The following is a 25162-nucleotide window of genomic DNA, read 5'->3' on the forward strand; positions in this document are numbered from 1 at the left end:
CGCCCTTTTAAATCCCCGGGCTCATTTGCATGGCCCCGCCCCCCACAGTGACACGGCTGGCGCGGGCGGGCCCGTCCCCCCTGCCCCTGGGTCGCTCTTTTTAAGCTCCCCTGAGCCGGGGCTGCGCTCCTCTAATTGGGACTCCGAGCCCGGGCTATTTCTGGCGCTGGCGCGGCTCCAAGAAGGCGTGAGTTCGCGGCCCCTCCGGTGGCTTCTTTTTTTTTTATATCTATCATTTAATTAAATTATTTATTTATTGAGGCCGCGCACGGGCCGTGCCTAGCTTCCTGCCCCTCGCCATCCTTCGGGGGAGGGTGAATATTTTTGTCCCCCCGCCTGGATGTGACAGATAAATACCCCGTGGGGGCCTGGGCGGCGAGCACGCGGCGGCGGCGGTCTCTGAGCGCCTCTGCTCTCTCTCCCGGTTTCAGATCCGCATTTGCTACCAGCGGCGGCGGCGGCGGAGCCAGGCCGGTCTTCAGCGCCCAGCACCGTCGCTCCCGGCAGCCCGGAGCGCGCACCGCAGGCCGGCGGCCGAGCTCGCGGTGAGTCGTCCCCGGGGCCCGCGGCGGCGGCGGCGGAGGGGGGCGCCCGCGCCCCCGCCTGCACGCCGCCCCTCCTGCAAGCCGCCCAGGGCTGCAGCGCGCGCCTCCGGCTTTATTCCCAGGCCGGGGCTGCGCGAGCCGCCGGCGGGGGAGGGCCGCGCGGCGCGGGGGCGGGCGGCGGGGCCCGGCGGCGCGGGGAGGGCGCCCGCACCCCTTCCCCCGCGCCGCGGGCGCCCTGCGGGGGGCGGGGACCCGGGAAAGGCGCGCGGTGGGGGAGGGGGCGCGCGGCTGCGGCGAGCGCGAGTTGTGCACCCGGCGGAGCCCGGTGCACCTCGCGCGGCCGCGGCTCCCGCCGGAGCCCGAGCCGGGGCCCGGGGTGTGGGGGGCGGGGAGAGGAACAGGCTGCGGCGCCGCAGGCGGGTAGGGGGCCGGGCGCCCCCCGCAGCCTGGGGAAGTTCTAGAAGTGAGGGGGATGGGCAGGAACCCCGCAATTCGGCCCCGTTCCCGCTCGGCCTTTTTCCTGGTGCCCCCCCCCCCCCCCTACGCAGATGAGGCCGAATCGCGGGCCTGGGTTTGGGGCTTCACCCGGACCCCACCTCTGGCCCGGCCCGCGCCTCTTCAGCCCCCAGGGCCGGGCCTGCCCTCCGCCCCCACAAACAGGTTTCTCTGCTTTGCAGGGCTCTGTTGGAACTAGTCCCTTTGACTCCCCGTTTCATTTTTTTTTTTTTTTTTTCTGGGGCTTTATTTTGCGGGGAGGGCGCGGAGGGAGGTGTCTTTCTTCCTCTGCCCCGCGCCCGCGCGCGCCAGGTTTCCTGCCCCAAGGCGGGCTTGGGTGCCCCCTCTGGCAGGAAGTGGGGCCGGGTGCACCCGCGTGGCGGTGCATGCGGTCGGGGTGCACCAGTTTCCCGCGCCTGCAAGAGCAGCCTGTGCCCCTCCCCCCGTGCGCTCTGGCCCCTAGTCCCGCCGGCCGACCTGCAACGGCCCGGCGCAGACACTTGCAGAGTCACCCTGGGGCCGGGTCTGGAACAGGGGGCGACAGGGACTTAACCATTCTCTAGGCGGGTAGGGAAAGTGGCGGGCTAGAGGGGTCGCCAGGAACCTACTGTATCCTGCTTGCCTACTTGCTGTGTGACCTTGGACAACTCTTCAGGCCTCTCTGGGCTACTTTTTTTTTTCCAGAAAACAAGGGAGTGCCATGAGGATTTCCTAGGGTCGTTCTTGTAGATTCCCTAAGCCTTTGTGGAATACACATTGCGTGCCCGGTGTATGGAGAGGGACAAGCTTGAGGCCCAGAAAGGCTTATTACAAACTGAAGGATTGAGGTCGGGCCCTAAACATGGCTTCGCCCAGCTAGGCCTCTGATTTTCAGAAACAGGTGGAAGAGACAAGCATTTGTTGGTCTCACCAGAGAGGGCCTCAGGCCTTCATTCAGTTCCTGGAGGCCTGGATTGGGAGGGGGGTGGTTGGAGAATGGATTAAAGGGTCCCCAGTAGCAAAAAGTGGGGGGAAGCACCAGATGATGCAAGAACTTCCCCCAGAGACCCACCAGGATTCCCAGGCCTGCTGGGCCCAGGCTTTCTGGGATTAGGGGCTGGCTTGGCCCAACTGGAACCCCCTCTGTGAGGGGGCCTTCAACAGACCTCATGTGAGGTCAGCACTCATTTAGGCTGATTAATTTTGATGTTTAGTTTGAAGGGGAACCTGTGGTGTAATATAAGATTCTAATCACTGCCTGTAATTACAGAGCAGGCCAAGCCACTAATGACGGAGCAGGATAAATCACCAACCACCTTGTTTAAAAGGGTCTTCAAGTCTGAAATATTATAAAATAGAATAATTACCAGACAAAGTCTCGCCGTCTGGAGAATCTTGATGCTTGGGGATGGGGGCCTCCAGTCCTCCAAAAGTCCCTAGTTTGCAAAAAACATTTCCTCCCCGCCCTCATCGAGTTAAAATTGGAAATTGTCTGAAAATCGGAAAAAGGGAAAGAGAAGTCATTTTCAAATGTTCTAGTTTTCGTTTTGATTGGAGTGAGATTTCCCATTGTTTAGACATTTCAACCATCATCTGGTTTGATCTTGCGTCAGTCTGGAGAAGCAGGCAGTTGAGGTGGATGTCTTATCATTACCCCCATTTTACAGATTGCAGGTCTTTTAGAAGTGAGGCTGCTTACGGGGCGCCTGGGTGGCGCAGTCGGTTAAGCGTCCGACTTCAGCCAGGTCACGATCTCGCGGTCCGTGAGTTCGAGCCCCGCGTCAGGCTCTGGGCTGATGGCTCGGAGCCTGGAGCCTGTTTCCAATTCTGTGTGTCTCCCTCTCTCTCTGCCCCTTCCCCGTTCATGCTCTGTCTCTCTCTGTCCCAAAAATAAATAAAAAACGTTGAAAAAAAAAAAATTTAAAAAAAGAAGTGAGGCTGCTTGGGCCCACCCTTTGCCAAGTGCATCCAGGGATTGGTTACCAGGAAGGTGTAGAGCCATAGGTCTCCCAGGTTGAGTATCTTTAACTGGGAAGACAGACGGGGTGGAGCACCCTCACTGTCTTTTAAGCTTCTGGAAGAGGCTCCCAGATAAAGGGGGCAAATGCTGCAAGCAGTGGGAAGTTTTAGGTAAGCTGAAAATTGGTGGGGCTGATTAAACACAAAACGGCCTGTGTATAAGAAGAGGAAAGATGCTAGAAGAGAACCAAGAAGCTTGGGAGGACTGACGACCAGCTCTGCCCAGGCTGGGGGAGTGGGGCATGGGGGAGGGCAGCTAGCATCTGTTCTGAAGGATCCATCTCAGTGCAGAATTCCTGCCCCTCCTGAAAGCAGGCATCAAAGGGGACAATCTCATTTGGCTCCAGGTGGACGGGGGTGGAAGAGGAGACCCACCTTTCAGCTTTAGGTTTCTTTTCCGCCCCCGTGTGATTTCAGCCCACTTCCCCTTCCCAGACTTCCCATCCTTGAGTCCCCAAGGCTCTATCCGGAGAGAGAACAGAGAGAACTAGTGGGGTAGGCACCATCCCTGGCTGGGCGATTGGTACAGAGTATCAAGCTTGGCCCTGGTAGCGCCTGGTCCCGAGGCTTGGGCCAAGGCAGGTGGGCCAGGGACTGATGCTCACGGCTGCCAGATGGAAGCCCAAGGCTTATTCTCTGCTTACCTTTCCTCCCTTGTTGCCTGTGGGCCACTCAGGCTTGGCTTTCTCTTAAGAGAAAGGGCGGCTGGCTAGAGAAGGGACCCCCGGCAGTGTGAGGATCCCCCCACCTCATCCACACCTTTGCCCTGGTGACCTCACCCACAGCCACATCTGAGCCTGCTGTGCCTCTTGGGCCTGGGCCCTGTGGGGGTGGCAGGACAACAAAGCGCCCTTCTGAGCAGGAGATAAGGAGCTGATTAGAGCCAACGGCTCGACCCCACCCTGTAGCAACATGCTGGGCTGGGCGGACCCCCACCCCCACCAGCCTAAGCAGGGTGGGGATCCTGGATCCCTGGGAGCAGGCAGGGTCCTACAGGCAGGCCACCTTGAAGGTGGGAGTGGTAAAGGGGGTAGGAGGTGGCCGAAGCAAAATGTTGTGTTTAAAACGACTTCTCCTGCTTTCCTAGCATCCCAGCCATCGCTCCTCCACCTGCTCCAGAGAGAAGGGAAGATGAGCGAGTCGAGCTCGAAGTCCAGCCAGCCCTTGGCCTCCAAGCAGGAAAAGGACGGCACTGAGAAGCGGGGTCGGGGCAGGCCGCGCAAGCAGCCTCCGGTGAGTCCCGGGACGGCGCTGGTAGGGAGTCAGGTGGGTGTCCGAACCTTTGCCTCGGTTTACCCCTTTGGGCTAGGGAGGTGCCAAGTGAAAACTGGAAGAGGGGTGCAGGATCCTTGCTCAGTGTGTGTCCTCCAACATGCACCCAGCGCATGCTCACCCTGGCCTGTTGCTGAGACCCCAGGAGAGAAGTGGGGGCTGAGGAATCTGAGTGAACTCTGAGCCCTTGCCGGCCGATCCAAGCCAGAAGCGACCTTGCAGTCACACAGGCGAGAGCTCGCACTCTGGTGAAGTACCCACCCTTGACTTCCAGTCTGTTGTGGACCAATGCGTTGATAAAACACAGAAAAGAGGAGTTACGTGTATATAGAAGTTCACGTTTTCAGTCCCGAGATTTCGTTGTACAGACTATTCTGTCAATTGGCTGTGAAAGTTTACGAATACCTGTCAATTTCTGTACTTCCTCATCCCAGGCCTGTAACAAAAAAATCCTGGGCCAGCATCTATCCATGGGCCTCCCTTAGAGTGGCCCTAGGCCAGGCTCTGGCTCTGTAAAAGGAAAACTGAAGCCCAAGAACTTGAAAATGTGGGGGAGTTGGTGAGAGAGTAACCCTCAACCCTGGTGCTGTCCCCTGCTGAGGTCTCCCGGGGTTAGAAGGCCAGCTTGGCCTTTTGGGGGCCCCCTGCCCTGTGGTGGAGATCCTGGATTCTCTCACAGGGGCAGTAACTGGTGAGGCCCAGCTCACTTCCCTTTCCCCAGGAAGAGGAAAGGGATTGAGGGCAACCCTTGCCCTTTATACCGTGGGCCTCGGCTTCCGCATCTGTAGGTTGAAGAGTGCTGTCTGTACTGACTCTTTAGGGAGGTAATGAGCCGTGGGATGTCTGAGTGGTGGGATTCAGCTGCCTCTTTCAGAGGCCACAATGTGTGGAGGGAAGTCAGTCTGGTTCCCTTGGTCTCCACCTGGAGCCAGTTAGCTGGGGTCCACAGGGGGGTGTCCGAGAAGGAGTGTTGGGCTACTGGACCATAGTTCTAAACAGCCTATGGGCAGTCCCCCCGAAACCATAGCTGACCTGCCTTTACTGCCCAGCTTCTATGCATTATGCAGCAGCTTTTTTATCCTGTCAGGTTTATTAAAATTTCAGCGGCAACCATGGCCAGGATCTCTGTTTCTGACATCTGGGCATCATTCCTGCTCTGGGAGGCAGCCTAGAGGGAGTCCAGTTTGCAGGTGGAGGCTGGAGGCTCCCTCCACTGTCGCGGGGCCTCCTTTCCCCTTCTGCGTCCTCCACAGTCTCCAGCCTGTGTCGTCTGAGGGGGTGGGCAGCAGTCTTGGCCCAGTGCTAGACATTCCCACATCCTTCCTTTACTTTTCGTGATGCCTCGTGAGGTGAGTGTGGTCACCATTTACAGTTGAGGAAACTGAGGCCCAGGCATTCTGTGTCTTGCCCAAGAGCTTAGAGCCCTTCGGTGGCAGAGCTCCCTGACAGTGTCTTTCTTCTCCGGTGACACCTTTCCCTTTTCTGGTTTCTTGTCACTTTGTTGTCATAGGGCAGCATGGGAGGGGCTTTGCGAAAGACGGTCAAAGTCAGAACCTGCATCACAAGGGCTTGCCCGCCATGGTTCCTGTGGATTTCTGGGTCGGGGTGATGGCTTGCTGACTGTCTTGCTGGGGCACGGGAGAGAGCTGTGTCTTTTGAAAGGGGCAGGACAGGTGGCATCTGTGTCCCTGATGACCCCATTTGTCTTTGCAGAAGGAACCCAGCGAAGTGCCAACACCTAAGAGACCTCGGGGCCGACCAAAGGGGAGCAAAAACAAGGGTGCTGCCAAGACCCGGGTAAGGACAAAGGAGGAGGGCCCTGTCCCCGTGGCCACGGCTGTGGGGGGCTCTGGGAAGGGCCTGTACCCTGCCCCCTCTTCCCTGGCATATGGGTGGCAGGGGGAGTCTTTGCTAATTGGGGGAAAGCAGGGTGATGATCGAGGTCTTCCTTCCGGGGACTTGGTCCTGCCCAGGACAATGGGGAAGTCAGGTCAGAAGTCCTGCGGCTTTCCTCGTCCGGAGAAGGGAGAGTCAGGAAGAGCGAAGGGACAGCAGCACCAGTCCCTGGGCTGAGAGTGCTTCCTTCCATTCCAGGGTCCCCTGGGTCCCGAGGGAGTGGGGTTAAGCAGGGAAGGCCAGATTCACAGTGGCATCAGCCTCTCGGAGCAGTTGTTTTGTTTTTTATTTTATTTTTTCTGAGACACGACTCATATCCTCTGAGTCATGGGTGGAGGAGGGAGTGGGGGGCGTGTGTGTATATTGGGGGGGGTGGGCAGTGTGGCTGGCCAGTCATCACCAGCTGGACTCGGGTGGGCCTGCCGGGGTGACAGTCCTGGGCCGCCCTGAGCAGAGGTACGTAGTTCTGCTCCTCCCTGCTCTCCCTCACCATCGGGGCCCTTGGTCATTTGGGGGAGCACTGTCAGGAACATTTTTGACTTAGTGGATCTTTTCTCGGACCATCTAGAAAACTACCACAACTCCAGGGAGGAAACCAAGGGGCAGACCCAAAAAACTGGTAGGTGAAGGGACAGCGGTGGTTTGGTTTTTCTGGGGAGGGTGTTGAGGTTGGGTGATGCCTGTTCCTCCTGGGCACTCACCGTGGAAAGACGGCTCTGGCTGACCAGAGCCGGGCATGGTGGGACATCATCCCTCTATCCAGGCCTAGAGAGGGAAAGGGATTCTGGGTCCTGGCACCCAGCCCAGGGCTTTTAAAGGGCTGTGTCCATAGCAGTAAGGGGTCCCAGGTACAAACCAGACTAGACCCCTGCCCTGGTGGGGGGGTGGGGCCGCCTCTCCTTCCTCTACTAGAACAGACTCAACTTTCAGGGAGAACTTGGAGGCCATCTAGTCCCCCCGGCCCCCCACCAGTAGAAATGAGGAAAGAGTGCTACCTGGGCATAGGGTGAGGTTTGTCCTCCACCTATCCATTTCTGAGTCCCCCACAAATAGCTGCTAATGGAAGAAGGTGGCCTGAGTCCGGAGGCTGCCCCTAGGGCCCACACTGAAGTTACGGCCACCCCAGCCTTGATCTTCCTGGCCCTTTTCTACCCCAAACCTGCTCCCTGAACTCCCTGAGGCCTTCATTCCTCGAGCTGAGCCACCACCAGGGTGAGGAGGGGGGTCAGAGGGTGCTGGCTGGGCCCCAGGAGTGAGTAACAGGAAACAAGTTGTTTTGGAGTTTGTGCCTGGCACGGGGGCCGCAGGCCCGTGTGGTGTCCCGACATTCCCGCCCAGTGAGTGAGCCCCGGCGGCACACACTTCCCCTTCCTCCCCGCCCTGGCCTGGGGTCAGTCAGCGGCCCAGCTCCCCAGCCCAGCAGCTGCCCCTGCGGGCCAAGGCCACCTGGTTCCCCTGCACTGCACCCAGCAGGGGGGGCTCACGCACCCTGCAGCCGCACCTTCCCCGGTCCTCTCCCTGGCCCCCTCTCCCTTCCCCTCCTCCAGAAAGCCCGGTAGTGACTTCCTCACTGCCTGGAGCTCAGGGCTGCACTGAGCTGTGCGGGTCCCCCCACCCTGCACCCACCACGGGCCCCAGGGCCAAGGGGGGCTGGCTCTGTGTGAGAGCAGCGTGTGTGTGGGTTTTTTCCCTCCCTTTAAATTCTTCCTTTTTTATGAATGAAACTGGGCCGTGGAGGTTGCTGAGTCACTCACACACTCAGCCCTGACTCATCCCCCTTCTGGAGAGCCAGGGAGCACAGAGAGGGGTGGGGGCAATCTTGGCCTGTGCCCCTTCCCCCCCGAGTGGGAGGGGAGCAGACCTGGCACTCTTGCTGACGGCCCTGCCCACCTCACAGGAGAAGGAGGAAGAAGAGGGCATCTCGCAGGAGTCCTCCGAGGAGGAGCAGTGACCGCGCCGTGCCGCCTGCTCCTTCACCGGGGAGCAGTTTCCTTCTGGGACTGGACAGCTCCGCTCCGCTCCCACCGCCCCCGCCCCTCCCCCCAGGCCCACGCGTCACCGCCACCTACCTGTGCCCTCACCACCACACTACACAGCACACCAGCCGCTGCGGGGCCCCAAGGCCTGAGTGGGGAGCAGTTTCCTTTGGTCTAGGTTTCCAGCGACCCCTCACCCATGCGCACATTTGCCCTTCCAGACAAAGCCGACTTCCCGCCTCGCCGCACCCTGCCCCTGCTGCGTCCCCACGCTCAGTGGTTGGGGACGTTGCTGACTGGGCTCTTGGTATGGGGGTCCCCTCTGCTTCCCCACTCTTCCTTCTGGCTTCCCACTAAGGGGCCTGGGAGGGCTCCCCTGGCCTTAAAAGGGGCCATGCCCCATCTCATTCTGATCTGCCCCACTCCACAGCACTGGCAGCAGCAGGTACGGCCAGTGGGGAGGGGTGCTCAGCCCCAAGATGCGCCCACCCACCCTGTGTCTCACCAGGTGTGGCTCACGCCCACTTTTCTTCCTTCCCACCTTGCTTAGTCTTTGCTCGAGGTCGGACAGCCCCGTTTGGGGCACGGGAAGGAAGGCAGGAGGGGTCTGAGCCCCCTACCCTCTCCAAACGGGCTCCAGCCCACCTCACCGCCACCCTGGAATCTATTGCAGTGAGGGAAATTCGGTCACCCTTTATCCAGGAGGCCCAGGTTCCCTGTGGCAGCCACCTAAGGTGGGCTGGAGCCACTGCCCAACCCTCTCCGCTTCTATCCTAGGCCTCAGTTTCCCCTTTCCTCACGCGGGGCACTAATAACAAGGAGCTAGCCTTGCCCACTCCCACCCTTCTGCTCCTCCCCACCCCCCAAGGTTCTGGTTCCATCTTTCCTCTGTTCACAAACTACCTCTGGACAGTTGTGTTGTTTTTGTTCAATGTTTCCATTCTTAGACATCCGTCATTGCTGCTGCGACCAGCGCCAAATGTTCATCCTCATTGCCTCCTCCTGTTCTGCCCACATCCCCCTCCTCCAAGATGCTCTTAGGGGAAGGGGCCTGGGGCAGAGCAGGCTGGGTTACCGACCACCCCAGTCCCAGGGAAGGTGGGGGCCCTGCCCCTAGGATGCTGCAGCAGAGTGAGGAGGGGGGGGGCCTGTATTGACCGACAAGGGTGTAGGGGCCACCTTTTCCCCCTGTTCTGTCGGGGAGGAGGTAGCCATTATTTGTCCCAGCCTGGGGCCCCCCCATCTGGTTTCCTATTTGCAGTTACTTGAATAAAAAAAATATCCTTTTCTGGACTGGAGTCTTCTCTGTGGTGGGCACCTGGGGTAGGAAGGCTGGAAACTAAGGATCTAGTTGTTGGGGGTGGCTTTCAAGGTGCTCTTCAGGCTGCGGGAGGCGGGGCGGGGGGGGGGGGGGGGGGAGGACAAGCATTAGCTCCAGGGAAGGGTAACTTAAGCCTCTCGAAGAAATCGACCACACCCCTAGCCACAAAACATTTATTTACAAAATATATATACTGAATACTATACATTAGGCCTTGTCACCATGGAAACCAATCCAAAGCCGAGTAGGGGAGGGCTCAGAGAAAACGGTCTCCAACCACCCTTCCACCCCCAGAAGGAAAAACTTGTATTATTAGCCCCTTGGGAGTGGATGGTAGGCTCAGCCCACAAAGGCCTGAAGGCCGGAAGGGGGGCGGGGAGGGTTGGTTGTGAGGTGCTACTGGGTATGGATGGGAGGAGAGGAGACCCGGTACCCAGCAGGGGGAGCTGGGTGAGTGCAAATGGGAAGGCAAGCAGCAGGCTGCAGGCCCTGGGCACTCCCAAGACCCCATGGTTCTGGAGATCAGGGCAAGGGGGTCAGGTTAGGTCTTGACATCCAGCAAGGGCATCCGCTTGTGCTGGAAGCCACTCTGCCAGCCGTGTACCACCTGTGAGGGAAGAGATCATGCCACCAGGCTGGGTTCCAGGGCAGAGGCCACGACACAGCCTCCGGGGCACCCCACACTGGTGGCGGCCCCAAATGGGGAGGGCCGAGGGCAGAAGCAGGTTCTTGTTTCAGGGGGAGTATGGGTGAGAACACGGACCTCTGCTGATTGTCCCTGCCCCCGGAGTGCTCACCTTGGGGTCTCCCACATCAGACAGTAGCTCCTGCTCAGCCTCATGTAGCTCCTCAGCAGGGTCGTAGCTGTACATGGGGAGCAGGTGATGGCGAAGCCGGTCCACTCTGGGGAGCAGGGGAGGGGGCTCAGCCCAGGGGGGTGCCCACTCCCTTCAAACACCTGACTGTCCAAGGCAGGGGCACTTGCAGTGGGTGCCTTTAGGGGCACACAAAGGTTCTAAGCATCCATGCCCGAATCTACAAGGGGCCCCTCTCCGGTGGGTAAGCCGCACGTGGGCAGGAAAACCTAACAATGGGGTGTAGGGAATTTCGGGCTTGTAGAAGGATGGCTGAGGGGCATCTCAACGCGTAGGCAGAGGAACCCAGATCCCAAGGGAAGAAACTGAAGCAGAATGCAGGAGAGGTAACAACAGGGCAGGGACACTCACCGCTTTTTCTTCTGGACATACATTACCTGTAACAGAGACACAGCACTGTGGAGGCTGCTGAGCGAGCCCAGGATGGCCCACAAGCGAGAGGGACCCACCTCTACCCACTCCACTCCCAAAACAGCAGGACAGCTGAGACGATGTGTGCAGGCTGGCTCAGGCCCACCCAGCCGTGCCTTAGCAAAGGTGTGGGTGTATATGTGTGGATGTGGGGGCTCCTTACCACAGCCACCACCACCCCGACCAGGGTGATGAGGAAGAAAGGCCCCAACACATAGCCCACCATGGAGTCGCTGTTGGCCTGAGGGACATTGGGCACTGTAGTGTTACTCATGACATCGGCAGCCGGAGGGCTGGGTAGTCAGCATGGGCAGTAGTGCCTCGGGAGGGCGCCTCCACTGGGCTCCCTGGGGAGGAGGAAGGGAGGTTATCAATTTCAAGCTCTGGATCCCTCCCCAAGAGCGATGTATCACAACTTAGGTCAGGCACCGGGACAAGGGATCCTCCAGGTCAGGGTGCTGGGTTTAACCCTCCAGTGACTCTCAGCAAATCCTGGGTTTGGAGGGCATCGAGGGGAGGCCCAGAGTCCCGCTCGGCTCCTACCCCCCAAATCAGGGTGTGGCCCAGCTCAGGGGGTGGCCAACGTTTGCACATCTCAACTGGGAAAAGCTTAGACACAGGTTCCCAGGTCCTGCTCCCACCTCCTGGGACGCTGGGCTGTCAGCACCTATCCAGGTGGAGCACAAAGGGGAGATTTGTCCTGCACTGTGGCCTAGGGGGTGAGGGAGGAGCATCTGAAGGAGACTGCCTCTGTCCTGGTCCAGTCCCCACATTTTAGACTATGGGCTCTCCCTGTGCCCTCCCTGTCCCCGGTGTGACTGCAGACATACAGCCTGGATAGCCTCTCCCCCCATTGGTCTCATGTGCCAGGGTGGACACAAGTGGGCAGGGCTGGACTGTATCTGTGAGGTGATGTCACCTCCCTCTGGTCCCCACCCGGGGCTCCGCCCAGGTCCCTCCCCTCTAAGCGAGGGCTGACAGGCGGGAGGTGACAGGGTCAGCTCCCATCAACAGATGCAAGGAGACTGTCCATAGGCTCTTGCACGTAGACCCCAACGTCCCTGACCCCGCTTCGCCTGGGTCTCCATCGGAGGGCAAGGTACGAACTACCCGTCCCGGTGTCCGTCGAGGCACCGAGCTTGCCCAGTCGCATGCACACCGTCCCACGGTCGAGGGGACGTGCCGAGGTGGGGCGAGTGTCAGGCCGCTCCGAGGATGCGGACCAGCATCGGCGAGTGGGAGGTAGTTCCCACTGCGCTGGGCGGCTCAGGCCGGGGGAGGGAGGGAGGTTTGGGGAGCGGTGCGCAGAGGGGCCCAGGAATCCTGGAATCCCGGCACCCCGAGGCATGGACCCGTCCGGGCGCTCTGCAGCCCATCCAACCCGTTCATGCCTTACCTCCCGCCGCTGTAGCCCGGACAGGAACGCCCTCGGTTGGCTCCCAGGCCCCGGAAGAGCCGGCAGGCGCGTGATCAAAGGACCCGGGGAAATGGGCGGGGCTTCAGTACAGGGGCGCAGCCAATCCAGTGGCCGAAGGCGGACGGCCCGGAGACGGCTGGAGCGGCCAATCCGGAGGCTGGGGGTGCGCAGTGCGAAGGCGGGGACGGCCCGGGTTGCAGGGTCCACCCTGCGGCAGCAGAGGGCAGCCGAGCGCTGCGCAGAAGGGGGAGGAGAGTGCGCGGGGAGGGGAGGGACGGGGCGGGGCCGGGGCCGGGGCCGCTTCCCGGCGTCCCCCGGGGCGGGACCCCAGCCGAGCGCCCCCGCCGGGGAGCTCAGGTGGCCGGGGAAGGTGTGATGTCCGGCTTGCTCAAGCTTCTGAGTGGAGTTCCGGTGTAGGGCCAAGTCGCGGCGTGGGGCGGCTGGCTGCTCTTCCCTTCACGGCCGGACCCTTGCCCCAGGCCCACAAGGTCTCCATTATGTTTATTTAGCCTTCCAAGCCTCCTAGTGGCCCCCTAGGCTGTGCTCAGAGGGTAGATAGAGTAGGTAAGCCCGGCTTAGGTCCTGCCCGGCCGAGGGACCTGGGCCCACTTACCCACCCACCCTTCTCTGCGCCTCAGTCTTAACGTCTGTAAAACAGGCTGGTGTGCGGATTAACCGATGACATGCGATGCCCTGTTAAAAGCCCTGGGGCGCCTGGGTGGCGCAGTCGGTTAAGCGTCCGACTTCAGCCAGGTCACGATCTCGCGGTCCGTGAGTTCGAGCCCCGCATCAGGCTCTGGGCTGATGGCTCGGAGCCTGGAGCCTGTTTCCGATTCTGTGTCTCCCTCTCTCTCTGCCCCTCCCCCGTTCATGCCCTGTCTCTCTCTGTCCCAAAAATAAATAAAAAACGTTGAAAAAAATTAAAAAAAAAAAAAAGCCCTGTTAACCTTTTCGTGGTTTGCAGGGGCACGGGTGGAGCAGCGCGGTGCAGTCCCCCTGGGTCACAAGCAACTCGCGACACCGGTGAATTTGAAAGCTTTCGCGGTCTGTTAGTCACAATGTCACGCACTGGAGAAATGTGAATAAGGTGGATGGATTTTACCGATATCAGTATCCTGGTTGTGATCTTCCACTATAGTTTTGCAAAAGTTAGCATTGGGGGAAGCTAGGCAAAGCGTATAAGGGAGCTCTATTATTTCTTACAACTGCATGTGAATCTACAATTACCTCAGGTAGGTATGTGTAGTTTTGTACCAGATCCCCGCCCCGCCCCCCCCCCCCCCAGCCCATTACACACGATTAGGAAAACTCCAGACTGGCAGGTGATGGAAGCCACCCAAGAACACAAAAGTTGTGGGAGCTGAACGAGGTTGAGGCCCTCCAGGGTCCTTGGGTGCTACTGGAGATACAGGAATAAGCTGGATCGGCTTATTCTTGCCAGAGACAGCCGGTGGCGTGGACACGGTTGAGCCACTTGGTCTGGTCTGGCCAGTTTCCTCAGACCCTTCCGAAGGAGGTTGGATAAGGGCGGGTCTGATGCAGAGATGACCCAACGGAGAACCAGAGGGCAGTTGAGAACTCTGGCCTCTTGTCTTCAGACACCATCATCTGACTGGTGGGAAATCAGAGATAAAAGGAAAGGAATGACAGAAATGCCCAGGTCTGGAGGCTCCGGGTGGATTCCCTGGTGTTTCTCAGGCTTTTGAGTCTGGAGAGTAAGGAGACCACCCATCCCAGGCTTCTATCAGAGGTGAGGGCAGACGGAGGAAACCACCTCCCCAGGCAGGACTTGCTTCCTATATATGTATTTTTTAATATATGCTTAAATCGACTGAGCCACCCAGACGCCCTGGGCTTGCCTCATCTTGCAAGGTTAGGAGCAAATAATTAGTTTGAGAACTCAGACCCCTTTGGCTGCTCACATACCCAGCTTTTGTCCTCATCCCCACAGCTTCTGACCACATATCTCGAGGGTCCTCTAGGAGTGGGCTTAGTGGTCAACTGGCTAAGCCAGTTTGTCGGGGTCTCAGTGTCAGAAACTCAGCACGTTTCCCTTCCCGCCAGGACAGAACACCGTTCTGAGCTAGGCAGGGCAGGTGGGGGTGGTCCCAATTTACAAATGATTTGAAGCCCGATTTGTTCTAGTGATAAGGCTTTAGATCCCTTGGGTACCCCCAAGCCCAGCCGGGGAATACTGCAGCCCTCTCTGCTCTCTTCACGCTGCTGCTACCTCAGGAAGGGGAGAGAGAGGGCAGAGCTGAGGCTGCACTGTGCCACCCTGATCAAGTTTTGAGTGTTCCCTTACCCGTGTTGCTACGGGGAGTGCCTAGGCTTATGTATCCACTTCCACTGATGCTTTGCTCATCCTTGTGTCCCCCTACTCTGGACCCACCTAACAAATCATAAAAGCAACCTTTGGACAGATCAAAATGTTGGCAAGTAATATAAACTCATTCCAGGACAAAACGCAAGAAGATTTATAGGAATGCAAAACTACCCAACCCCCAGCGAGGTAACATTCATACTGTGTGGCATCCATTTAAAAAAATGGATTAAAGGGCACGTGGGTGGCTCAGTCTGTTAGGCATCCGACTTCAGCTCAGGTCGTGATCTCAAGGTTCGTGACTTCAAGCCCCATGGCGGGCTCCCTGCTGTCAGCACAGAGCCTGCTTCAGTTTCTCTGCCCCCCAACTCTTTCTGCCCCTCCCCCACATTCTCTCTCTCTCTCTCTCTCTCTCTCTCTCTCTCCCCCTCTCAAAAATAAATATATATATATTTTAATGGATCCATAAAGGGGCGCCTGAGTGGCTCAGTCAGTTAAGAGTCTGACTCTTGGTTTTGGCTCAGGTCATGATCTCATGGTTTTGTGGGTTCAAGCCCCGCTTGGGATTCTCTCTCTCCTCTCTCTCTGCCCCTCCCCACTGCCTCTGCCCCTCTCAAAATAAATAAACTTAAATAAATGAATAAATAAAAATGGATTCATAAGTACTTAGATGTGCAAAGAGGCAGGAAAACACAATCTATAATCAACTGAAACTGATCCAGAACTGACAGATGTTAGACCTGAGGAGGACATTAAAACAGTTATAACTGGGGGTGCCTGGGTGACTCAGTTAAGCATCCGACTTCGGCTCAGGTCATGATCTCATGGTTTGTGAGTTCAAGCCCCACATTGGGGTCTGTGCTGACAGCTCAGAGCCTGGAGCCTGCTTCGGATTCTGTGTCTCCCTCTCTCTCTCTCTACCCCTCCCCTGCTTGCACTCTGTCTCTCTCAAAAATAAGTAAGCAGTAAAAGTTAAAAAATAAAAATAGAACAGTTATAACTGTATTCTTTATGCTCAAAAAGTTAAGGGCAGACAAGGAAGATATAAAAAAAAAAGCCCCAGATTGAATTTTTAGACACGAAGTCTCCAATGTCCAAAATAAAATATACAGTGGATAAGATTAATGGCAGATCAGATATTGCAGCAGAAAAGGTAAATGAACATGAAGGCATTAGAATAGAAATTACCCAAAATGAAACAGAAGAAAGAGTCTAGAAAAAAATTACAAGAGCATTGGGGAATTGTAGGACAATCTCAAGTGGCCTAACATATGGTGATTAGAGGCCCAGAAGAAGAGAAAAATGTCCCAAATGTCCACTGATAGATGAGCGGATAAAGAAGATGTGGTATAAATATACAATGGAATAGTATTTCGCCATAAAAAGGATGAAATCTTACCATTTGCAACAACATGGATGGAACTAGAGAGTATAATGCTAAGCAAAATAAGTCAGTCAGAGAAAGACAAATATATATATGATTTCACTCGTGGAATTTAGGAAACAAACGAGTAAAAGAAGAAAGAGAGGGGCGCCTGGGTGGCTCAGTCGGTTAAGCGCCTGACTTCAGCTCATGTCATGATCTCACAGTTCGCAAGTTCGAGCCCCGCGTCAGGCTCTGTGATGACAGCTCAGAATCTGGAGCCTGCTTCCGATTCTGTGTCTCCCTCTTTCTCCCCCCTTCCCCCACTCACACTCTTTCTCTTCTCTCAAATAAACATTAAAAAAAATTTTTTTAAAAAGAAAAAAGACAAACCAAGAAACAGATTCTTAACTGTAGAGAACAATCTGATGGTTCCTGGAGGGCAGGTGGGGGGGGGGGATGGGTTACACAGGTGATGGGGGTTAAGGAGTGCACCTGTCCGGATGAGCACTGGGTGATGTATGGAAGTGTTGAGTCACTATCTTGTACTCCTGAAACTAACATATTCTATGTTAACTATACTGGAATTAAAATAAAAAATATCTTTCAAAAACAAAAGTGAGGGGCGCCTGGCTCAGTTGAGTAAGTGCCCGACTTGATTTCGGCTCAGGTCATGATCTCATCTTTCGTGAGTTTGAGCCCCACATCGGGCTCTGCACGGACAACACAGAGCTTGTTTGGGTTTCTCTCTCTCTCCCTCTCTCTCTCTCTGCCCCTCCCCACTCTCAAATAAAGATTACAAAATAAAGGGGAAATAAAGACATCTTCAGATATATAAGAACTGAAAGAATTCATCACTAGCAGACCTGCACTACAAAATTTCTTTTAAGGGAAGTTCTTCAGGCAAAAAGAAAATGGTACCAAATAAAAATATGGACCGACCCAAAGGAATGAAGAACTCTGGTGATGATAACTACATGAGTAAGTATATCATTTTTTTCTTATTACTTACATCTTTTAAAAAGAGAATTGTGCTGGGGCGCCTGGGTGGCGCAGTCGGTTAAGCGTCCGACTTCAGCCAGGTCACGATCTCGCGGTCCGGTCCGTGAGTTCGAGCCCCACGTCAGGCTCTGGGCTGATGGCTCGGAGCCTGGAGCCTGTTTCGGATTCTGTGTCTCCCTCTCTCTCTGCCCCTCCCCCGTTCATGCTCTGTCTCTCTCTGTCCCAAAAATAAATAAAAAAACGTTGAAAAAAAAAAAAAAAAAGAGAATTGTGTTAAAAAATAAAAAGTGATAATGTATTGTGGGGTTTGTGCACTGAGAATATTTACTGAGATAGACCACATTCTGGGCCATAAACAAATCTCACATTTACAAGGATTCAAGTTAACATACGTAAAAGTAAAATGTAGTATGGAGTCAGACGTGATACAAAATGTATTATGTCAATAGCATAAAGGTTGGACAAGAAATGGAAATATAGTAAGATTCAGATATACATGAGGTTGTGTGATATCACTTAAAAGTGGACTGTGGACGGGCGCCTGGGTGACTCAGTTAAGCGTCCGACTTCGGCTCACGTCATGATCTCACGGTTGGTGACTACCAGCCCCGCGTTGGGCTCTGGGCTGACGGCTCAGAGCCTGGAGCCTGCTTCGGGTTCTGTGTCTCCCTCTCTCCCTGCCCCTCCCCCATCCGAGCTCTATCTCTCTCTCTCCCTCAAAATAAGTAAACATTAAAAAAAAAAGTTTCTCTCTCTTTCTCTCTCTGCTCCTCTCCCCTGCTCCCATGGGCGTATGCTGTCTCTCTCTCTAAAAAAAGAAAAGAAAAGAAACCAATAACAGAAAGATACTTGGAAAATCCCCAAATGCTTGGAAAATGAGTAACACACCTCTGGATCAAAAATAATTAGGGGGTGCCTGGGTGGCTCAGACAGCCAAGTGTCTGACTCTTGATTTTGGCTCAGGTCATGATCTCACAGTTTGTGATACTGAGGCCCATGTTGGGCTCTGGGCTGATGGTGTGGAGCCTGCTTGAAATTCTCTCTCTCTCTCTCTCTCTCTCTCTCTCTCTCTCTCTCTCCCTCTCTCTCTCTCTGAAAATAAATTAATAAACATTAAAAAAAAAAAAAAGAATTAGAGTGGCACCTGGCTGGCTCAGTTGGTAGAGCATGCGACTCTTGATCTCAGGATTGTAAATTCGAGCCCCATGTTGGGTGTAGAGATTACGTAAAACTAAAATAAAAAAAATTTTTCTTTAATAATAGGAAGTATTTTGAACTGAATGAAAATGAAAACACAACACAGAATTTGTGGGGCACCTCCATTACCGAAATTTATGGCACTAAATGCCTTTGTTTGTTTCTTTATTTTGAGAGAGACAGATGTAGTGTGCGTGGGGGAGGGGCAGACAGGGAGAGAGAGAATTCCAAGCAGGCTCCATGCTGCCAGCGCAGAGCCTCACTCAGGGCTAGAACCCATGAAGCCATGAGATCACGACCTGGGCCAAAACTGAGAGTCAGACGCTTAACCAACTGAGCCACCCAGGCACCTTGACTAAATGCCTTTTTTTAAGGTACATCTGACTCATTTATTTACTTAGAGAGAGAGAGAGTGTGTGCAAGCAGGGGAGGGGCAGAGAGAGAGAGAGAGGGAGACACAGAATCTGAAGCAGGCTCCAGGCTCTGAGCTGTCAGCACAGAGCCCAACTTGGGGCTTGAACTCATGGACCCCGAGATCATGACCTGAGTCGAAGTCAGATGCTTAACTGACTGAGCCACCCAGGAGCCCCCCCAAAAAAGTCTTTTCTTACAAAAAACTTTTTAATGTTTATTTTTTTTTGAGAGAGAGAGAGACGGAGCACAAGTGGGGGAGGGGCAGAGAGAGACACACACAGAATCCAAAGCAGGCTCGAGGCTCCAAGCTGTCAACACAGAGCCCAATGTGGTGCTCAAACCCACGAGCTGTGATATCATGATCTGAGCTGAAGTCAGATGCTCAACCAACTGAGCCACCCATGCACCCCCCCTAAAAATCCTTTTTTAAAAAAAGGAAGGAAGGAAGGAAGGGAGGGAGGGAGGGAGAGAGGAGGGAAGAAGGGAGGGAGGGAGGGAGGGAGGAAGAAGGAAGAAAGATCTCATGTCAATGACCTCAGCTTCCACCTGAAACCAAAGTATGCAGAAGAAAACAAAAGTTGAATGCAGAAATCTATGAAATAGAAAACAGAAAAATAGAGAAAAATAAATAAAACTAAATGCTGCTTCAGATCAACAAAATGGATAAACCTCTAGCCAGCATGGTCGGGAAAAAATACAAATCATTAATATCAGGAATGAGAGAGTAACATCACAACAGATTTTACAGATAATAAAAGACTAATAAGGGGCCATTAGGGACAACTTTATGCCAATAAATCCAACAACTTAGTTGAAATGGAGGATACACGGAAAGACACAAATTACCTAAGTGCACTTAAGAAGAAATAGATAAATTTACAACAATCTAGACTGAACTGATACCATCTTAACTTCAATAACATACATTAATTCCTCCTAGTCAATTCCATACCCCCTTTATGTTATTGGTACAAATACATCCGTATACATTATGTACATGTTAACATAGATTTATAATTATTGTTTTATGCAACTGCCTTTTAAATCATATAAGAAACACAAAAGAGGAGTTACATACCAAAAATACGATAATACTGTCAGTACTTTATTTTATTTATTTTTTTGTAAGCATAACTTTCAACATATGGAATGCTTCATGAATGTTATCCTTGGGCAGGGGTGACGCTAATCTCCTGTGTATCATTCCAATTTTAGTATATGTGCCACCATAGGGAACACCCTATCAATACCTACCTTCCTCCCTCCCTCCCTCCCTCCCTCCCTTCTCCTTCCTTCCTTCCTTCCTTCCTTCCTTCCTTCCTTCCCTTTCCTCCCTTCCCCTTCCTTCCTTCCTTCCTTCCCCTTCCTTCCTTCCTTCCTTCCTTCCCTTTCCTCCCTTCCCCTTCCTTCCTTCCTTCCTTCCTTCCTTCCTTCCTTCCTTCCCTTTCCTCCCTTCCCCTTCCTTCCTTCCTTCCTTCCTTCCTTCCTTCCCTTTCCTCCCTTCCCCTTCCTTCCTTCCTTCCTTCCTTCCTTCCTTCCCTTTCCCCCCTTCCCCTTCCTTCCTTCCTTCCTTCCTTCCTTCCTTCCTTCCTTCCTCCCACTTGTTTTTAAGTAGGCTTCATGCCCTGTGCAGAGCCCAATGTGGGGCTTGAACTTAAGACCTGAGCTGAGATCAAGAGTTGGATGCTTAACCGACCGAGCTACCCAGGCACCTGCCTATCACTACTTTAAATATATCATCCTACTGGTTTTAGGCCTTCATGGTGTCTGATGATAAATTAGCTACTAATCTTAGGATATTAACTGTAATCCCCATGGTAACCACTAAGAAAACAAGTAGGAAATATACAGAAAAGGAAGTGAAAAGGAAATCAAAATGGTACACTAGAAAAAAAAATCAAACACAAAAGAACACAGTATTGGAAGGACTGGGGAACAAAAGAAGAGGACATATAGAAAAGAACACTATCACAAAAGTAAATCCTTCAATATCAGTAATCACTTATTTTATTTATTCATATTTTTAAGTAAGCTTTATGCCCAACATGGGGCTCAAGCTCATGACCTGGAGATCAAGAGCCACAATCTCTACCCACTGAGCTAGCCAGGTACCCCACTACTCACTTTAAATGTAAACGGATTAAGTTCACCAATTAAAAGACAGAGATTGGTGATGATTATACATTATAAATGAACTTAATGCCACTGAAGTATATACTTAATGGTGAGTTTTATGTATATTTTACTACACACATAAGAAGACAGATTGGCTGAATGGATTTTTTTAACTTTTTTTTTTTTTTTTGAGAGAGGGAGAGAGCACTAATGGGGAGAGAGTGACAGAAGAGAGAGAATCTTAGGCAGGCTCCACGCTCAGTGTGGAGCCCGCAGGGCTCAGTCCCACGACCCTGGGATCAATCCCACGACCCTGGGATTTCACCCTGGGATGAGCTGAAATCAAGAGTCAGAGACTCAACCAACTGAGCCACCCAGGCACCCCCAGGATGGATTTTAAAATGATCTAACCAGGGTGCCTGGCTGGCTCAGTCAGTAGAACATGAGACTCTTGCTCTCAGAATCATGAGTTCAAGGCCCACAATGGGTGTAGAGCCTACTTAAAAACAACAACAACAACAACAACAAATAAATAAATAATAAAATAAAAAATGATCTAACTGAAAATAAATCAAAAAATACAAAGGACTTGAATAGCCATTTCTCTAAAGAGGATAACAGATGGCCGATAAGTACATGAAAAGATGTCCAACATCACTAATTAGGGAAATGCAAGCCAAAACCACAAGTCAAAACTTCATACACATTAGGATGGCCATTACTTAAAATGTAACATAACAACACAAAACATAAAATAGACAAATGTTGGTGGCGAGGTAGAGAAATTGGAACTCTTGTGCACTGCAGCTGGGAGTATAAAATGTATCATCGCCATAGACATCAGTATGTATCGCGGTTCCTCAAAAAATTAAAAATAGAATCACCATACGATCCAGCAGTTCTACTCGAATATATGCCCGAAAGAGCTGAAAGCCAGGTATTTGTACATTCATGCTCACAGCAGCATTATTCACAGCAGGCAAAAGCTGGAAGCAACCCGAGCACCCACTGACAGGTAAATGGATACAAAAACTAAGGCATATATATGTATACAATGGCATATTGGATATTATTCATCCTTAAAAAAGAATGACATTTTGACACGCCTACAGCATGTCCGAACCTTGATGACATTACGCTAAGGGGGAGAGAAAAACAGACGCGAGAGGACAGATGCTTATGATTTCACTTGGATGAGGTACCTAGGACTTAACATACACTAGTAATCAAATTGACAGAGACAGAAAGTAGTATGGTGGTTGCCAGGGGCCGGTGGGGTAGGGGGAGATGGAGAATTATTTAATGGGTATGGAGTTTCAGTGTGGGGATATGAGAAAAGTTCTGGAGACGGATGGCGGTGATGGTTGCACAGGAATGTACTTACTGCCCCTGAACTGTAAACTTTAAGATGGCCAAATATATATATATTTTTTAAATCCAAGTATATGCTGCTTGCAGGAGACTTGCTTTATTTATTTATTTATTTATTTTAATGTTTATTTATTTTTGAGAGAGACAGAGACAGAGACAGAGCTCGAGAGGCGAAGGGCCAGAGAGAGAGGGAGACACAGAATCAGAAGCAGGCTCCAGGCTCCGAGCCGTCGGCACAGAGCCCGACGCGGGGCTCGAACTCACGGACGGCGAGATGGTGACCTGAGCCGAAGTCGGACGCTCAACCGACTGAGCCACTCAGGCGCCCCCAGGAGACTCACTTTAGACCCAAGGACACAAATACGTTGTAAGCAAAAGGATGGAAAAACATATTCTGTGCAAAGAGCCACCCAAAAGACAGCCAGGGTGGCTGCTATGCTAATCCTAGACCAAATAGATTTGAAATAAAAAACTGTTACAAGGGACAAAGGAGGACATTATATATTGATTTAAGGGTCAATTCGTGAAGAAGCTGTAACAATTCTATATGTCCCAAACAACAGAATCTCAAAATATATGAAGCAAACAATGACAGAAGTGAAGGGAGAAATACACATCTACAATAACAGTTGGAGACTTCAGTGCCCTACTTTCTTTTCTTTTCTTTTTTATTATTTTTTAAAGTTTATTTGCTTTGAGAGAGAGAGAAAGCGCAAGTCGGGGAGGGGCAGAGAGAGAAGGAGAGAGAGAGAATCCCAAGCAGGCTCTGCCCTGTCAGCCAGAGCCTGACGGGGGTGGGGGTGGCTCCAACCCATGAACGGTGAGATCATGACCTGGGCTGAAATCAACTCAAACGACTGAGCCACTCAGGCACCTACTTTCAATAATGGACAGGGGCGGGGCACCTGGGTGGCTCAGTCGGTTAAGCAGCCGACTTCGGCTCAGGTCATGATCTCGCGGCCTGTGAGTTCGAGCCCTGGATCGGGCTCTGTGCTGACAGCTCGGAACCTGGAGCCTGCTTCGGATTCTGTGTCTCCCTCTCTCTCTGCCCCTCCCCTACTCGTGCTCTATCTCGCTCTCTCTCTGCCCCTCCCCTACTCGAGCTCTCTCTCGCTCTCAAAAATAAACAAACATAAAAAATTAAAAAAAAAAAAAATGGACAGGGGCACCTGGGTGGCTCAGTCAGTGGAGCATCCAACTCTGGCTCAGGTCATGATCTCTCAGTTAGTGGGTTCGAGCCCCACATCGGGCTTGCCTGCTGTCAGCGCAGAGCCCTCCTCGGATCTTCTGTCCCCCTCTCTCTGCCCCTCCCCCGCTTGCACTCTCTCATAAATAAATAAACATTAAAACAAATAATGGACAGGGGCGCCTGGGTGGCTCAGTCGGTTAAGCATCCGACTTCAGCTCAGGTCACGATCTCACGGTCCGTGAGTTCGAGCCCCACGTCGGGCTCTGGGCTGATGGCTCAGAGCCTGGAGCCTGCTTTGGATTCTGTGTCTCCCTCTCTCTCTCTGCCCCTCCCCCGTTCATGCTCTGTCTCTCTCTGTCCCAAAAATAAATAAACGTTAAAAAAAATTAAAAAAAAACAAAAACAAATAATGGACAGAATATCCTATACAGAAGATCAGTAAGGAAATAGAGTACTTGGAAAACACTAGAAACCAACTGGACCTAAAAGACTACGGGACACTCCTCCCGACAACAGAATAGGCACTGTTCTCGAGGACACACAGAACAGTCTCCAGAACAGACCACAGGCTGCTATTGTGCCTTCAAGTCCGTCATTCACCACGATGGAGTCTCAGAGTCCCTGCCTCCAAAATGCTAATCACACCTACCTCATAAATAAGACGATCGGCTGACTGGCAGGAATAACATACAAGGACTAAACATCAGGTAAAATAAAATGCTCCTTAAGGGTAAGGGATGATTTCCTTTCTCACCGCAAAAACAGATTACCAGCAAGAGCTGGAGGATGTGCAACATAACACAGAAAAAATGTACTCAATAACCCCAACTTCAGAGGGTGCTTCCTTCTAGGCTTTTTCTCACACCGGCTCACTTTTTTTTGCTAGGTTACTTGGCGTTCTGCCCGAAGCCCCTCTGTTTTTTCGCACCTTCTCTGTGCCTCTACTCAGCTGCTCCTCTGCCTGTTTCAGAAGCCCGTGGGTCTTCCCCCAGGCAGGGGGAGCAGGGGGGGGCCAGCTCCAGAAGGATGGAGGCGTGGAGGAAGAGGTTCTGAGAAGACACTGGCCAGTAGAGCGGGGTCAGCCTCGGCCCCCACCCCACTCTGGGATCAAGGCCGGTTGGGATTGAGGCAGAAGGTCCCCATAGTCCCTGTTCCTGCCGTTGTGATGTCACCGGCGGTCGGAGGAGGTGAGGCACGGGGCCTCGGAGCAAGGCCGTGTCTTTTTGTTGTTTTGGGGCTCTCTCCACTTCAGGGTCCTCGCAGGAGCTGCCAGAAGTTCCAGGAGTAGGGCCCCTCCCACCCTGGCCTCCAGCCCTGGGCTTGCCTCGACTACGTGATGGTCCCACCCCAGGCCCCCAAATAGCAGAGGCCCGGGTGATTTGTCTGCAACTATCAGGAAGGAGGCTCACCCTCTTTCCAAAGCCCAGCAGGGCCAAGGCTAGCGATGGAGGCCATCAGGTGCCCCCAGGCCGGGCCTGCACATCCTGAAAGAGTGAGGAGGGACTAAGTGGGTCTTAAAATGCAGCAGAAGGAAGGGGCGGCTGGAGGCACCTTTTTACTGGCCAGCCCCTGTCACCACCAGAGGCCCAACTTGCTTCGCTCTGGCTTTCCTTCACCTTCTGAACCTGACCCACACCCGACCTATTTTTCCTCCTGCCCTTCACTCTTCCTCCAGGCTTCATTCAGCTCCCTCAACAATGAGGTGGGGATCAAAGCACCCGCCCCTCAGGGTATAAGTGTGGGTCAAGGCCCTGGCCCCTGGCCCTGTGTCGGCAGTAGGTGTCCAAGGAATTGTTTGAACTGATGGGAGAGTACTTTGTAAACTGGAAAGCGCTGGTCAGATAATATTAGCTGTTATACAGGTGGGTCCACTCAACTTTCTCAAATCAAGTTCCCCATCAGTAACACAAATTACCCTGGCCTCCGTCCCTAGATCTGCAAATATCCATAACTGCCCTGCCCTTCTCAGGTCTCAATCCCAA

The 25162-nt window shown here is 53.3% G+C and overlaps 3 protein-coding genes and 1 pseudogene across 8 annotated transcripts in view; 1 reads left to right on the forward strand and 3 right to left on the reverse strand.

Annotated features, from left to right (window-relative positions):
- Positions 1–437: 437 nt before the first annotated feature.
- HMGA1 (high mobility group AT-hook 1) lies at positions 438–9475 on the forward strand. 4 transcript variants are annotated; one of them, XM_058733627.1, is made up of 5 exons: positions 438–545; positions 4126–4304; positions 6024–6107; positions 6775–6829; positions 8107–9475. In XM_058733627.1, exons 2-5 carry the CDS (start codon positions 4170–4172, stop codon positions 8358–8360), a joined length of 528 nt encoding a protein of 175 aa, XP_058589610.1. In that variant the 5' UTR covers positions 438–545; positions 4126–4169; the 3' UTR covers positions 8361–9475. The 4 variants fall into 4 exon arrangements, with proteins under 4 accessions (XP_058589610.1, XP_058589611.1, XP_058589612.1 ...); XM_058733628.1 differs by having other exon boundaries at positions 4126–4271; XM_058733629.1 differs by having other exon boundaries at positions 6775–6825; positions 8104–8295.
- The window catches only part of RPS10 (ribosomal protein S10), a 193245-nt gene continuing 174971 nt past the window's right edge, over positions 6889–25162 (reverse strand). Inside the window, exon 6 of the mRNA XM_058733622.1 lies at positions 6889–7104. Within this exon, the coding sequence (XP_058589605.1) occupies positions 6904–7104 (201 nt within the window). The 3' untranslated portion in view covers positions 6889–6903. The remainder of the gene's footprint in view (positions 7105–25162) is intronic.
- On the reverse strand, positions 9663–12306 carry SMIM29 (small integral membrane protein 29). Of its 3 annotated transcripts, none has more exons than XM_058733633.1 (5): positions 12186–12306; positions 11013–11136; positions 10730–10755; positions 10301–10406; positions 9663–10110 (listed from the first exon to the last, which is right to left on the reverse strand). In XM_058733633.1, exons 2-5 carry the CDS (start codon positions 11061–11063, stop codon positions 10045–10047), a joined length of 249 nt encoding a protein of 82 aa, XP_058589616.1. In that variant the 5' UTR covers positions 11064–11136; positions 12186–12306; the 3' UTR covers positions 9663–10044. The 3 variants fall into 3 exon arrangements, with proteins under 3 accessions (XP_058589616.1, XP_058589615.1, XP_058589614.1); XM_058733632.1 differs by having other exon boundaries at positions 10301–10367; positions 10953–11136; XM_058733631.1 differs by having other exon boundaries at positions 10953–11136.
- Positions 19644–19742, reverse strand: LOC131515590 (U6 spliceosomal RNA; annotated as a pseudogene).

Source organism: Neofelis nebulosa, chromosome 6, assembly GCF_028018385.1.
Source record: "Neofelis nebulosa isolate mNeoNeb1 chromosome 6, mNeoNeb1.pri, whole genome shotgun sequence".
NCBI classification, from domain to species: domain Eukaryota; kingdom Metazoa; phylum Chordata; class Mammalia; order Carnivora; family Felidae; genus Neofelis; species Neofelis nebulosa.